This window comes from Rhinolophus sinicus, chromosome X, assembly GCF_036562045.2.
Source record: "Rhinolophus sinicus isolate RSC01 chromosome X, ASM3656204v1, whole genome shotgun sequence".
Classification (NCBI taxonomy): Eukaryota; Metazoa; Chordata; class Mammalia; order Chiroptera; family Rhinolophidae; genus Rhinolophus; species Rhinolophus sinicus.
This window is the reverse complement of record NC_133768.1, coordinates 17,009,408-17,025,763: the sequence shown is the minus strand read 5'-3', so window position 1 is coordinate 17,025,763 and position 16,356 is coordinate 17,009,408. Positions and strand designations below refer to the sequence as shown.

Sequence of the window (16,356 nt, the reverse complement as noted above, 5' to 3'; positions counted from 1 at the left end):
TAGCCCCCGGAACTTCTGCTGCTGTACTAACACCGTATTATACTGCTAGACCCTAAAAGCCACACATGCTTATTTGGGTGCTACGCGGGTCCCTTGAGCCTTATTCCTCTTAGGTTTTTGACTCTATGTCCAAAAACCTTGCTATCATGCCCCTCAGACAAGAGACCAACTGTGCCAAGAGCAGCCCTTCCTTATTTTTGTTAATGTTTAATGCTTTACTTGGAAATCATTTTGAAGTTGCAGTAAGAACCTCAGTATATTTAATACTGATACAATATTTGTATTGAAACTACTGTTCATATTCCAATGTGTCAATTGATATACTACTGCCTTTTACCGTATTTTCCCACCAATACGGGTGCCAGTGTAGGGTCAAGTATCGCATTTAGCTGCCCTGACTCTTTAGCATCCTTTAATCTGGAAAACTTTTCACAGTCTTTTGTCTTTTTTGACATTATTTAAAGAATACAGGCATTTTTTTAAAATAGAACATTTCTCATTTGAGGGGCTAATGTTTCCTCCTAATTCATTCGGGTAAGGCATTCTTAGCCAAATACCGCGTAGGTGGTGATGAACCCTTCTCCGAGTATCAGAGGCACAGGCTGTCTGTCCATCCTGTTTAATTTCTCCACTCTAAAGTTACTTTTGCTCTTGCCATGGGTGGTAGGCTGAAGAACGATCCCCTAAGAATATCCACACCATAATCTAAGAACCTTATGTGCTACCTTAGAGCACAAAAGGGACTTCGCAGCTGTGGTTAAAGATCTTGAATTGGGGAGATTGTCGTGGATCATCCAGGTGTGTCCGATGTAGTCAGTCCCCAGAGGGCCTTAAAACAAGGATGCAGGAAGGGTCAGAAGGGAAGGCAATGTGACAAGAGAGGCACTGAGATTTGAAGATGCTATGCTGCTGGCTTTGAGACTGAAGTTACAGGACAAGAGCCAAAGAATGCTACCAGCCTCTAGAAGCTGGAAAAGGCAGGAAACAGATTCTCCCCTAGGGCCTCCAGAAGGAACCAGCCCTGCAGACACCTTGATTTGAGCCCTGTAAGACATTTCAGACTTCTGACCTCCAGCGCTGTATAAATTCGTGTTATTTTAGGGAATCATTTGCAGGAATTTGTTTCAGCAGCAATAGGAAACTGATACATACCTTCTAAGCCATCTGTAGGAGATTTAAAGCCACATAGATATGGTCATTGTCAAAATTTCCCCCAAGATTTTTCATCAGTGGATGATTCTTGCCTGATTCAGTCTTCGCTGTGATTACAAAATGTTCATTTTCAACTTCAGCACTCCCTCCCCCTTAACTAGTTGGCACTCAGCATTCTATGGTAAGCACCTTATGTGTGCATTTGCATCCCCCATTTTTCTGTATATTGGTTTTACATACACGCTCACGACTTCCATTTTTTTGATGGTTTATAATTTATTACTATGCTTAATTATTTTAGTGCACAAACCCTTCTGGATTTACCCAGCTGGAGTCAAGGACCAGCCTCCAACTGAGCATGAGCAGCCAGGATTAGTCTGTCTTGCCACCATGTCCCTCAAACAGACGAGGGCAGTGACCCTGCTGCCTGGCTGGATTCAGGAACCGAGCTTTACACACGCGCGTGCATACTCAGGCATGCTGAGAGCCTGACTCATTGATTCTGTTACATTCCTGTGCAAAGTTGCAGAGAAGGGGGCCTGTTCCCTGATGCTTCATAAAGGAATTGCTCACTGAAATGACCACCACATGCTTGGCTGTTGCCCGGGCACACCATCTGCATTAATGAGCTGGCCAGGATGTCTCCGGGACCCCCAGATACAGGAGGTAAGCATACCTGTCCGGTCACATTTATCATCTGGTTGCACAGGGAAATTACATCCAAGAGTATTCAAATAGCTTTCCAAAAGCACTGCACTATTTCTTGCCCATGTTCTATTTCTCATTTTTGAAATAATGAGTAAAGCAGAAATCAGTGGACTGGCTGCACTAGGTAATTGAGATTTTAAATGGTTCTGGCCAAGGAGAACTGCTCTGCCAGTATTGATTTGAAGTTCTGACAGTAGGGTGAAGGGACCCAGCAACCGTTCCTTCCCTACCACTTCCCGTACAATGAAAGCAAAAACTGTAGGCCAGGGCTTCTTAACATAGGGTCTATGGACAGAATTCTGCGTCTCTAAACTTGGACAGGAAAAGATTTCTATGTTCATTTCCACTAACCCCTAACTGAAATGTTGCATTTCCTTTAAGCATGAATGTAGGTGGCAAACCATGTTAGTATTGGCAGGACCTATGCCTGTCAATAAATCAGATGCATTCTTAACACATTTTAGTAGCTGTGGAGCGTGTAAATATTTGTGTTCATTACTATTCAAAATTATGGTATCCAACCCACCACTAGATCCAGCTGTGTAACAAGTTATTAAAGCACAAATATTAAATGAGAAATTTTTGAAAAACAACACAACTTGTTTCTGTGTAATTATTTCTACTCCGTGTACTAAAAGACATGTTTCTGAGGAAGGGCTCACAGGTTTCATCAGGCTGCCAAAGAAGTCCAAGGTACCAAAAAGGGTAAGACTGATGACGGCTTTCAGACAGCAAATTCCGAACTGCTGGAACCTGGATTCAAATGGTTACTAGCCATGGGACCCCAGGCGCATTTCACATTTTGACTGCCTGCCTACTCAGTGATATTAACATCAAGTTCACAAAGCTATTTTAAGGCTGACCAAGATAATGTAAATGAAACTGGTTTATTCACCAAAAGCACAGTAATGTAAGAGATTATTTGGTACAAAAAGACATTTGGCAACTGGGTGATAGAAGGAGGTTAAGTGTTTCCTCAAGGCCACACAGCAGCTCCTATCAAATAATGACAAAGCGGTGTTCCAAGGTGAGGAAGGAGCTGCTTATCACGCGAAGAACTGACTGCTTCCTTCCCTGAGAAAGGGAACAGTGCTTAGAAAAGAAGAACTGGTCGCAGGACTTCACTTTGAGCTGCACTGCTCTAGAGCCTTAAATATAGGCCAGTGATATTGTATATCACACACATTTCCTTCACCCTGTCCCACGAGTCACGGGAGGAGAATGAAATTTATCAGTTTGTCGAGACAAGCATAAACTCTTATGTCGGTAACCGCTAACGCAAGCAAGGGGACTATTCAACTGCATGGGAAATAGTACCCTATTTTTCTTATTATATCGGTACTGCTCTATCCCAGTAAAACATTGTCAACCCAGCCCTCCTCCAGACCATTAATCAAGTTTTTAAAATATTCAATCACGTTTTCAGGAGAAAGCAGCGTTTTCTTTTTTTAATAAACCAATTTTTGATTATCTGCTGATGTGCTGGATAAATTTAAACTACAGCTAGATCTATCTTATCTTTAATTAAAAAGTGGCTACATGATACTACTATACTATATTCTATTTTAGATTACACAGGAGACTGTAACACTGTATTACACTACAGCCATTAAAGTAAAAAAACTGCTTAGCTCTTATAACATTTCCTTAAAAATGCAGCAAAAGTAGAGGTTGTTTTTAGTTATCCGAGTTTAGAATAAGCATGCTTTTCTTTTAAAACAATTACAAAAATGTTCAAAAATAATCAGGCATCATCCTTTCTCCAATACAAAGAGTAGGGTCAGAATTTACCATTATCATCCAAAATAAAAATATTTATTTCCACTCCTTTCTTCCTTCCATACCACATTCCTTAAGCACTCCTGAATGCATCTTCCATGGTCTGGTACAACCTGACCCACCTCCACCTCCTTTGTAACTTGCATCTCTTGGCAGGACCTGTGTGCCACCCAATTTGTCAGTGGATTTAGCCTACGTCCCAAGCTAGTCTTCAAGCATAAGCCATGCAACCATATTAGTCAACACCATATCCAGACACCAGAAATACTTGGTGTCTTTTCTAATATGCAACAAATCCAATTCTAGTAACCCAAAACAGTGTTCCAACAGTAACTGTATCAGCATTTTTAGGCTTATAGTTTACAGCGTCTTTGCAAAGCATTATAGAGTCGTTTGAGGGGTGGGTAGGATTAATTTCTATCAATGCCGTTTTCAACTTTTATGCACAAGAAAAATGTTTGCTGAAAACCAATCTAGTTCCAACACGACTCTTAACGCCTCTTATTATGTTATTGCTTCTTCTCCCATACCAATCTAATGAAAAAGAAAAAATGGAGGCATACAGTCATTTTTAAAGAATATCTGTTAAGATACCATGAATCTATCTTGGGAGGAAGAATGTTCTGGGTTGACACTATTTCTATCTAAAAACGGACAATGAATATTTCATTTTTAATGCTTTGCTTACTGCAAATTCCCCATAAGTGAACTCTTTCCACTGATAAAGCATAAAACTTTTATAAAAACAACAGAATGACCCAGTGATGTATACCAAGCCAGTATACCCTCACCTTAGATGCACATTGTTCCCCACGAACACACTACCAAGCTGGTAGTTACACACACTCCCTTAGGTGAGTTTAAGTCACCCTTGTTGCAGGCCTCTCCACCAACTATCCCCTATCTGTGCATCCAGAATCTTCCCAAAGCTTCACAGCAGCGATCCAAAATGATCTTTATTTCCACATCTAAAACACCAGGAAAGAGTGGGAATAGAAATAAGCTTTTGACTTTTAACTTTACAGTACGGCCAAATCTTTTCCTATCCTCAGGTCAATTTGATAATGAAGAACTGGTGAATGTAACAGGTTGTGTATCATTTACCACAACGGTAAATGGAAGTCATTACTAGTGTTCAAAAAAGGCCCCAAGGCCACCCTATTATAAAGAGATAAATGGCACAGAGTGATATAACAGAACTAAAAAAAGACCAGAAGGCACCTGTGTTCTGTGTACTCAGACGTGAGCAAGAGGGGACCTAACTGAAATAAAAGAACAGACACATAAAATTTCTCATCTGTAATTTTAATCAAAGCATTGCTAATTTATTTTTTACTTTCTTATAAACACCAAATTTTAATATCTACGTCAATTAATTTTGGGAGAAAGAAACACCATCAAGAATTTCCTCCAGAACAAAATAATGATGCTCATTCCTCCAAAAAACCAAATTCGAAGTCTACCAAAACCAAAACCAAAAAAAAGCCCACACGGGAAAAAAAAAAAGTAACAAAAATCACATTCTAGGGGTTCAGTGCATTTAGCAGCCTTCGCTATGCTATCTATTCATCCTTCAGCTGACTTTCAAAAAAATAACACCCTAGCTCATCAAAATATACATTTTCCATTTGCTTTTTTAAATTAAAAATAATTAAAAAAGAAAACTTGAAGGAATTCACAATCAATTGCCTGACTCGTTTTGATGTCACGTACAGCATATGAAGGTCAGGAAGGCTATTTGCAGCACACAGATTAGGGGACATTGATCTTCAAGGTTTAGCTTTCTTCCAAACAGCGTAAAATACCCACCTGGACAGGGAGTCAAGGAATAAAAGCAGGTAATTCAAGGAAGAACAGACATCACTTAAAATTTGTTTGCTGGCCTACCAATTGGAAGATGGATGAAAGCTTCACAGCTTAGAGCATAGTGGTCATGAGAATTAAGGCCTCTTGAATAAGGCCCCTTTGCAGCCTGGACCCTCACCACCTGTGACACGGGGGGCCGGGGGGGGGGGTGAGCACAGAAGAGGCTAAAGGCACGCGCATCTCTTCTGAGGTAACACTACTGCTTCCAAGATCTCTAAGACGTTCTAGGGAATTCATACGAGAAGGTGGGGTGGGAGGGAGGGCGAGACAAAGAGGGAGGTGGGAGACGGGGACGGGGGAAGGTGGGAGGTGGAGAAGGAGAGGGAGGAAGAAAAGGGGGGAAAAGCTGGAACGAGGGAGAAGAGCAGTAGGGGTGGCAGAAGACTGAAGCCTTTTTTCCGAATGTTATCAACCGATTTCTAAAATCTTTCCACAGCTAAAACACAGACCTGACTGTAAAAACTGCTCTGGAGAGGAACCCTGGGAAAGGTGGATGGTTGGTAGGTATCAAAGCTTTCCACAGGCCAACAAAGAACACGGCCGCGAAACAAGCACAGAGCACTCAACTCATCCCAGGGAGGACCCTGGAGAGTTCTCACGGGCCAGGGCCTCATAGCAGGCCAGCAGCAGTCACAGGAAACTCTGCCACCTAAAGGAAGGGAACTTTGGTCTGCAGACTACAGTCCGTCTTTTAGAAAGAGGAAACGCATTATAAATTTCCAGTAACAATGCTCTCATTCTGGTTTTTCTCCGGTTTTCTCATTCCTCTGGACTAACTTTACTAAGTGGAACTAATGGAGAACGCCGTTAACTTTGAGATCCCCAGCATTATTTTTAGCTCTTGATTTCTATTGCAAATCAGAATCAAGTAAAGTGTAGAAATTAATATTCAAGTAAGATAATCTTAATATAAGAAAGTATAGTGCATGTCTTCAGTCTTTTTGTCTGCAGGTGAAGGTGGTGTTTTAGACTAGGGCTCCTGAAAGCTGTAATGTGCACATCCATCTCCTGGAGGGCTGCTTAAGGCAGATCACGGGGCGCCACCTCCAGTGTTTCTCATTGGGCAGCAGGCCGGGTTTGGGTTAGAGAGTTTGCATGTCTAACTAGTTCCCAGGTGATGCTGCAGCTCTGGGACCATCTGCGAGAACAGTGGTGCCTGAACATTAAAACCTCCAGGGAGCTGTTGGCAGGCCACACCCCAGAATATCTGAGGGTGGGACCCAGAAATCAGTATTGTTTTAAAGCTCCCAGGAGATTCCAAGGTGCAGCCAAGTTTGAAAACCAGGGCCATGTGTACTACAGAGCTAATTCTTCCTATTGGTTTAAAATGTTAGACTGGTATGGGATTGCCTTGGGTGTTCTGATCTGGCAACACGATGGTCAAAGGATACAATTCCAAGTACGAAGGGACACAGACGATCTCCTTTGAGAATTCCACAGGACAATACAGGCACCCGAGCTGTTCTTCGTAGAGTGACAGGGCTTCCGTCAAATTGACACAGTTCCCCTAAATCAAAGAGAGAAAAGCAAACAGTGGCATTCCTGAGTCCTGTTGAGGGTCCCACTCACTTGAAGGGCACTAATAGACGACGACAATTCTAGCTTTAGATAAAAGTTCATCTTTGAAAATGAGATAAGGCTTCTTCTCTACTTTCACGAATTGCATGGAGCTCTATTTATAGACCCATCAGCTCATTATCCTTCTACCTCATTTACCAAAAGCCATTTCAAATGATTCGAGTCGGAAGCAACACAAAAGCAGTGAGACCAATTTCTCATTAGTGACACATCCACTGTATCAACGCCATGCAATTAGCAAAGATTCATACACATAACCCATTCAAAATAAGTTTTCCCAGTAGCCACCATTGTGTTGAGAATGAAGTATCAAAAAGACAATGTTCTCAATTTCCAGAATGGCTTCAACTCCGACCCTCGTAAGAGTCTACGATGTTGGCACAAAACTATATTCACAACCCCGTGCTTTCCCCCAAATATGATTTATTTTAAGGCAAGAGAGACCAAAAGTCAATTCAGGATGTATACACTAAGGACACTGTCCAGTTCCACTCCTTATCAAACATTTTCTCTTGACTTCATTGTTCTACCTTTTGTCCCTTTTGCGCCACTGCTTTTTCAGCCTCCCCAGCAGCTCAGGATGGTCAATGAGATACTGCTGGGGGCTAATGGGAAAGTTTTTTATTCTGGACAATCAAGAATAAATAGTGACCCACTCCTTCAACTTTCTTCTAGACTATAACATAGATGTAACATTTGGCGCTGCAGCAGCCACTCTGTGACCATGAAGAAAAAAGGTAAAGAGAATCAGACATGCGGGCCAAGACATAGTTGAGCTGCTGAATGAACACAGCATCTGCTTTGTTTCTATAGCAGTGATTCTCAATCTTTAACATACATATGGCTCATAGGCGATCTTGCTAAAATGCAGATTTTCATTCAGTAGGTCTGGGATAGGGTCTACCATTTTAACACAATTTTCCCCCAGGCGCTTTCAGAGCGGATTTAGAAAAGATGGGTATTAAGTACCACTTATTTCCTTTTAACTTTGAAGTTCTTGACATTCGGAAGACTAATGAATGTATGTGCTGATTCCATTCCTTTATAAGAAGTTCACTATCAATTTGCCTCAAAATGGCCAAGTATAATGTAAAATGAAAATTATTCACAAATAAAGGCAGCCTGTGATGCAAGCATTTTTGAAGATGGCATTTCAAAACCAACCAACCAGCCAGCCAGCCACAGGCAAGCGGGTAGACAGAACTATTCTGAGAGCAGGCCCTGGCGGTTTTAACTTAGCACATTTCTCAGCATGACGTCGTGCTTCACTGCCAGCCTGTTTAGTAACCCATCATCTAGGGTCTTGCAGTGGGATTTGGCCAAAGTTCCCTTCGCCAGCATATAATTTGGTTTCAACATCAAGTTCACCATGAGAGCATATAAACACCACATGTGTAATTTAAGATTCACAAATAGAAAACACTGCCTGGTTGTTTTGGGAGCACATCACCACTGGGGAAGCTATAGAATGGAAAGGCAACCGAGGTACACAGTTCCATGGTTTCCCTTGCCATCTTAAAATTGACACTACACTCTCTTTACAGAGGGTATATGGGAGAACCTCTTACAGAGAATGTGGTAAGGAAATAGAATACTTCCAGTTTGTTCTTCCCCAATACTATCAAAAACAAGTTTAGAAAAAGAAAAAACTTACCACAAATAGAGATGTACCCCAAAAAAGTAACATGCTACATTTCACTTTCCTGTGCATTTAAATGGAACTGCATTTTTTTTCTTAAGAAATGCACATGGGAAATGCAGAACAAAAACCTAATAGCAGAGAATTAAACACCTATCAAGGATGAAAGGAAATATAAGGGGGCAAGGGGCGGGGGAGAGCACTCCAAGGGGGTAAATCCCAATTCAGCAGCTTTGTTCTAGAAAGTTCTTCTTGCCCCAAGCTAGGTGTAGGTGACACTGTTTTACTTTAGATTTCTGTATTGTCTCCACCTTTTAAACTTAACAGCATATATTACTTCTGTAATATAAAAAACAGGTACAGAAGAATAAATACATCCTTAATGAAACCATTTTTATCGTGTTCAAAAGCAAACGAAAGTAAACATAATGATTCAGTAAATCACACATGTGAAACATCTATAAAGAACAGCAAAGGAATAATAGAAAAAAACAACACTGAAGATGGGTTACTTCTAGAAGGTGGGCGCGGATTAGGGAGGATCGTAACTATGTCCGTGGTACTGATAATGTTCAATTCTCATGTGGGGGTAGTCAAGGGTTTGCTAATCTTTTGCATCCTAATTTACCTGAAGGTCACATACATATTTTTATATTATCAAATAACATAGTTTCAATAGGGAGTGGAGAGAAGGGAGGGAGGTCAAGTCCCGGGACCTGCCTGCCACCTAGTCCCATGAAAGTGATTCTTCCCCAGATTCAGATTTCTATTCCCCTGACCACCAGGGCCAACTCAGGCTCAATCCCAAGCACTCCATGATGCTTTCTCCAGCTTTGTGGCACACTGACAAGGCGGTTTTCCAGCAGCCACAGTGACACTGGTGACATCATGAGCTCGTTACTTTGATGCAAACAATTTTAGCCGGGAACATTTGGCTTTTGTCAATCACTAAGTGACAGGTCAAACAACATGTTCATCCCATCTTTAACTTTACTCCAGTTCTAAGTGACACGCTTGGGGAAAAGGAAGGTGGGTGTGAATCAAGGGCATCTTCTGAGCATATTATGTGGCCATTTAAAAACATTACACTGTGGCAACTACATCAATACATCCCGAACCCAGCCACCCTGCACTCTTGACACGACAGCTGCTTCTTCAAAGGCTTACGCAGCTCCCTTAGTCTGCTCGAATCTCACCATGTGACACCACACATTCAACCACCGAATGTACCATGTGATCCCAGGTATGATAAAATGAGATCGCCTTGAGTCTGCAACTGTAATGAACGCAGGGCCAGGAAACATATCCTAATACATCTTTTGGACAATTCTTGGAAACCAGAACAGCTCTGGGCATATAATGCAATTTTTGGCAAAGGCAAGTTATCAAAGCTTGAATCATTAATATTTAACTAACAGGTGTGGTCATCTGTTAAGCCAGTGTTTCTATTAACCTTCCATAATAAGATGACAGTTCCTCAAGAAGGCAGTTTATCAGGCAAATAGTGACAATGACAGAAAACAGTCACACTTTCTTCCTAATTCTACCTGTTGTGTAATAAGAACCGACTGTTTTGCAGTGGATCCAAATTGTTTTTAGTCTCTTGGTTAAAGACCCCAGAGCTTCACATTCTTCCCCAACTTAAGTTTCATGAGATTTCCTTCTATTTGCAGAAACATAAAAAGAACCAAATTCTATAGGTATGTTCTGCTTGAGAAATATCCACTCATGAAAAAACTCAACTCACTGAATTTGGGTTGCTTTTACAAGAATAAGCTGACTTTGAGGTTTCATTGTAGATTTCCTGTAAAGTATGGGTCAGCAAACTTTCTGTAAAGAGCCAGGCAAATTATTTTAGGCTTTGCAGGTCATACAGTCTTCCAGTCTTCATTACAACCATTCAATGCTGCCCCTGTAGCGAGAAAGCAGCCATAGCCACTATGTAATGAATGGGGGTAGCTGTGTGCCAAGAAAACCTTACAAAAACAAAGAGGAGGTGAGATTTGGCCCATAGTTTGCAGACCCAGGCTTTAAAGGATCAAGTCTAGAATGTGTTAAAAAAAAAAATCATCTCTAAACATCAGGGGGAAAGATCCATTCATAGATAGTTGTCTGTTCCCCTGGAGCTTCCCAATACTTTTACCAAGTACAAGGTCTAAGATTAATCAGCATGTGTGAGGAGCTTACATGCTGGGGCAAGAGAAGGAAAACAGAGTGGGCTGGAGCCTAATTCGAGGTGTCTCAGAATTGCTAAATTGTTTTCAGCATTATTAATCTCAGATCTTATAAACTGTCCAGGGGCTACTTGAAAATGCCTCCTCAGGAAAATGAAGTTAAAGACCTCTCTACTAGTTCTTGACATTGAAATATACTAATGCTTTTTTTAAAAAGTGGGGTGGGGAGGTTCTCCTGAAAATGCTGAAGAATTACAGGGACCAGAGTGCAATATTAACCTAAGTCAAGTGTTTATCTTCTGCTTATAAATCAAAGGATTTCTGTAGCAAGTAAAGAGACTAGATCATCCATTAGCTGCTTTTGCGGTCATTTTCAGAATTTTGTTAAGGACTTTAATATGTTATATATGTTTTTATATGTTATCAAAAAATACAAACTTTCTTTTAAAATTAAGAATTCCCAAGAGATTGAGAAAAACACCACAGTTTTCTTCCATATGCTGGCAGGAGCTCATACTACAGCCCAAGCAGTTTATGAAATTTAGGCTGATAAAATTGGCTTTTCAATTAAGAATGGGGGGGAGGGGGGAGTTTACAATCTGTGTCTCCATCTGGTGGCAGCAGCTCGTACTACAGCCAAAGCCCCAGCTTGATAAAGCAGAGCACTAAGGTAACAACACAACAGATGCCAGGTCAGCTATTTATAAACTTAACTGCTTCAAAGAACATAATCCAATTATGCTGTTCTACCCTTAACAGACAGAAATTTCAAGAATATGCATTCACATTTCAAAATAGAAAATTCTTATTGAGAGTTTGGGGGAAAAAACAGTTAAGCAGCCTACCTGTGTAAAATACTTCCCATCCTGTTTCAGTACTTTCATGGAGAGGTCAAGAATCAGTCTAAGAAACTCCCATGTGGAATCTGAATGTTAAAAAAAATTTTAAATTTTATAAATACGGGTCTGCATGCACCAGAAACAACAGCTAAAGTCACTCATATTAATACTCAGCGATACCAAAAAAGGATAAAGAGCCATGAGCTTAAGACCCAACATTCGAGAGCTTATTCACAAATGATAATGTACTGTCATAAATTGGGTATCGAGCACACATGTGCACATACACAAGCAAGGTCAAAAGCAAATGTGCACATACTCAGCAGTGCTCTCACAACACCATAAAGATTTGACACAAAGGCAGTGGCTGAAATCTGCAAGATGACAGCCTGAAGTACGGGGGAAAGCAGCAATGTCCCAAGAGAGAAACTACACGGGTCATCAGGTAGGGACAGTGTCTGCAAACTCAGCAGGAAGACAAGGTTATAGAAAAATCATTAACATTGAAATCCCAACCCAGCAGTGATTTTCAGTGTGTAGTTTGAAAAGGGAAGTTGTCTCTGGTGTTGCTTAGACAGGTCACCAGTTTGTTCCACTGCAGCTTACAAAAAAAAAAAAAAAAATCACATAATGTAAATAAATTATCAATCGAGCTGATGTCTCAATGATGTGATTATGAGTCATTGTATTTGTTTCAAATGACTGAGTTTTTTGCTCATGTAGTAGTGGCAGAACAGGATTTGACCAAAGCCAAATCCAGTTATCTTTCCTCCGTGGGCCTCAGTTAAGTACCTTTAAAAAATGAAGGAACATAACTAGACAACCTCTAAGATCCTTTCATTCTCACATGGTGCCAAGAAAAACATTTCCATGAACACTGTTTTGGTTAAAAACACAACAAAATCTACCTTCTTCCGGAGATGTGGAGATGGGAACAGCTGTCAAATCATTAATCACATAATCAAACTCTCTCCCTTCTTTGGCGTACCTCTTCAGCACTGGAATACAGTCTTCTATTAGAACCTTCCAGAGAGAACAGCAATAGACTCGGGTGAGCCAACACATGTGGAAGTAGTTAAACACTTGTAGCGGAAGGGGGGAAACGCAAATGGGGGCTGAGAACCACAGCAATTGCCACAGGAACAAAAATGACTTTCACCTATGCCTGTAAAAGCTAATATTCAGTGCTCACTACACATGCTGTATACGCCTTCTCATTTAATCTAAACAATTTGACAGGTACTATTATAATCGTCCCCATTTTACAAGTGAAGAAACAAATTTGAGCGCTTCCATAGCTTGCCCGGAGGCACCGATTAAGAAACGGAGCCAAGAAGTACACCTAAAGCGATCTTAGAGCCAACTTCCTGTTTTTATCCCTAATCTACTCATATATTGCCTCTCCTCCCACTATCTGTATTTTCGTTTACTTTTTGTTTTTCTTTTACATGAAGTACTGAATGATTTCGTTGTGTGGGTATAGTTTTATATTCTATTTCAAACTCTTAACCTACGGTTTTTCAATATCCTCTAACACTTCAAGTACTTGCGGTAATAAAGCCATGTAATAATTACCAGCTCCCACACTCAGGAGGGGAGTACAGACATTAAGAGCTGCAATTCTCATACAGCTCCTTCACAGAAAATTCAGAAACTAAGTTTGGGGTTTGCCTTATCTTTGATTGAAGCTACCCATCTGGCTGTAGGGAACATCCTGAACTAGACAGAAGTTAATTCTCTTTTATCTTTCTAGTTACAAAATATATGTTCATGTAACCGTTTTTCACATATAACAAATCAGAAATCAAGTTTTACGTAATTTCCTAAAATAATCTATTATTCCAGGTTTTTTCTTAGGAATGTTCTTACATATATCCTCAAAGTCACAATTTGTTTAAGAAACTGAATCTTACTGTCCTAATGTTCTATAACTTGCTTCTCTTAATGCATCATTCAAGTGTAACCATGGCAAAGACATAAGAGGCATTAACACGCCAGAGCTACCTTCAATCTACTTATCAATCCCATTTGATATGCTCAGATTTTCCCCCACTATGCTCATACAGATTCTTAGAAACATTCACTCACAAATAAACACAAGTGCTTGTTCTCTTTTATGAAAATGGGGATCACACACATCATTCTGAACTTGGAAATATTCACCTAACACTATTCCAGGCAGTGATGCTTTTAAAAACGGTATCATTCCACTACAAATGTTCTACCCTTACACCTTCAAGCCTTGGCTCCTACAAACACAGCCACGATAAACCTCCTTGTATAGATGCCTTTGTCTTTGTGGGCTAGATGCTCAAACATTAGATTGCCAAGACAAAAGGCATGTGTATTTGTTTTTAGTTTTGATGGCAAGTCACGCTCCAACCAGCAATGCACACGAGCACCTTCCCAGCCCTGGATGATGTCCCTCTTGTTTTTTGTCAAGTCCCTCACTAATTAATATTTCCACATGAACTTCCTGGGCCACCAACAGGGGTGAGCATCTTGTCGTTAAGTTTACAGGTTATTTGGCTTTCATCTTCAGAGAAATACCAGTCCACATCCTTTATTCTTTTTTTTAGTTACTTTTTAAATTTAAGTTGTAGAGGCTCTTTGTATTATTAAAGGAATTAATTCCTTGTCATGTTTGTTAGCAGTACTGTTTTCAGTCTGCCTTTTGGCTTTGTTTATAGTGTTATGTTGTCATTAGTTTGAGTTTCCTGTCCTTTCTTTAAAAGGTTTCCCAACTCCCAATTTTCCTAAATATTTTAATTTCTTTATCTAGAGCTTTACCCATCTGAAACTAGTTTTCCTATGGCTTTTAGTTAGCTTTGTTCTCATGTAGATGGACAGCCCATTATGCCAGCATCACTTATTAAATTAACTCAATCTGCTTTTCCCAAGTGAAATGAGTACGAGTGAAGAAATAAAAAACGGAGTCACTATGGTCAAGCTGATAAATTATTAGAATAAAATAGGCTGGGGCATGAAGAAATGATTCCATTTCTTGCCTTAACTAGCCTGGGAACTTAAACTTCTAACCTTTCCAGTCGGGCACCAAGGCTGGATACACATCCGTTAGTTGTGCATCAAGGCCTGGACATACGTCAAACCCTCAGATGACCATCTGAACGACCTGAAGAAGAACTGTTTCATTGTCCAGACCACCGGACATCTGAAGTTTACAACCCTGGAACAATCCAGGGGCTAAGAATGCAGGACTCATTCTTCTCAAGAATGTACTTTTTACTGTAAGAACCCTCAGCTTGTCTTTCCTCTTGGTATTGTCTAGTCGGGTTCTGATTTGCAAACCCTAAGACCTTTGACTAAATCTTTGCCATTTATTTCTAGCTAAAGCCTTCTGACTCTTTTGAGCTGAGTCGACACAACCTAGGCCATATGTTAGCTGTGTGTGTTCAAGTCTCTGTGCCATTCCTCTTACAGCAGCTCTACTATGTCTTGACCGGTAACTCTGATTACAGAGCCAGGCATGCACACTGGCCTGAAGTAAATAGAACCATTGAAACTGGTTCGCATAGTAAATGTATGGCAAACAGAGCTGTTAAGGTTTGGAGGGAGGGAAGGGAAGCAAAGAAAAAAAATGTCACCAAGTCCCAAGCTGAACCTCAGTCAAATTCAATTACATCAGAGGTTTAAATTTCAAAAATGGAAACTACAGGGTCACCATTACAGTAAGAATTATGTTAAGATCTTGATAGACAGCAACTGACGTTTGACTAGGTGGGGAAACACTACTCTTTACCTTTTTTTTCTTCATGGTCACAGAGTGGCTGCTGCAGCACCAAATGTTACATCTATGTTACAGGCTGAAAAAGCGGTGGCACGAAAGGGAGAAAAGGTAGAACGAAGTCAAGAGAAAATGTTTGATAAGGAGTGGAACTGGACAGTATCCTTAGTGTATACATCCTGAAAAGACTTTTGGTCTCTCTTGCCTTAAAATAAATCAGATTTGGGGGAAAGCACAGGGTTTTGAATATAGTTTTGTGCCAACATTGTCGATTCTTATGATGGATTTTCAAAGATGAACTTTTATCTAAAGCTAGAATTGTCGTCGTCTATTAGTGCCCTTCAAGTGAGTGGGACCCTCAGCAGGACTCAGGAATGCCAGTGTTTGCTTTTCTCTCTTTGATTTAGGGGAACTGTGTCAATTTGACGGAAGGCCTGACACTCTACCAACAGCTCGGGTGCCTATACTGTCCTGTGGAATTCTCAAAGGAGATCGTCTGTGTCCCTTCTTGGATGAAAATATCAGAACAATGTATGTTTCTTCCTAATTGTAAGTAATTCTAATCAAAATCCCAAGGAAGTTTTTAGAATTAGACCAAATGATTTTGAAATTCATTTGTAATAATAAGTTTCTAAGAATAACTAAAAAAATTTTTTTTTAAATAATCATAGTGATTTTTTTTCTTTTTGATTTTTTATTGGGGAATATTGGGGAACAGTGTGTTTCTCCAGGGCCCATCAGCTCCAAGTCGTTGTCCTCCAATCTAGTTGTGGAGGGCACAGCTCAACTCCAGGTCCAGTTGCCGTTTTCAATCTTAATTGTGGAGAGTGCAGCCCACCATCCCATGCAGGAATTGAACTAGCAACCTTGCTGTTG

General features: G+C 40.4%; 1 protein-coding gene across 1 annotated transcript in view; it reads right to left on the bottom strand.

The window, feature by feature from the left end:
* Positions 1-4,928: 4,928 nt before the first annotated feature.
* Positions 4,929-16,356, bottom strand: part of SMS (spermine synthase) — a 43,724-nt gene continuing 32,296 nt past the window's right edge. Inside the window, exons 8-11 of the mRNA XM_019714588.2 lie at positions 12,644-12,758; positions 11,742-11,821; positions 6,897-7,012; positions 4,929-5,448 (exon numbers count right to left, since the gene is read on the bottom strand). Coding sequence (XP_019570147.1) covers positions 5,409-5,448; positions 6,897-7,012; positions 11,742-11,821; positions 12,644-12,758 — 351 coding nt within the window. The 3' untranslated portion in view covers positions 4,929-5,408. The remainder of the gene's footprint in view (positions 5,449-6,896; positions 7,013-11,741; positions 11,822-12,643; positions 12,759-16,356) is intronic.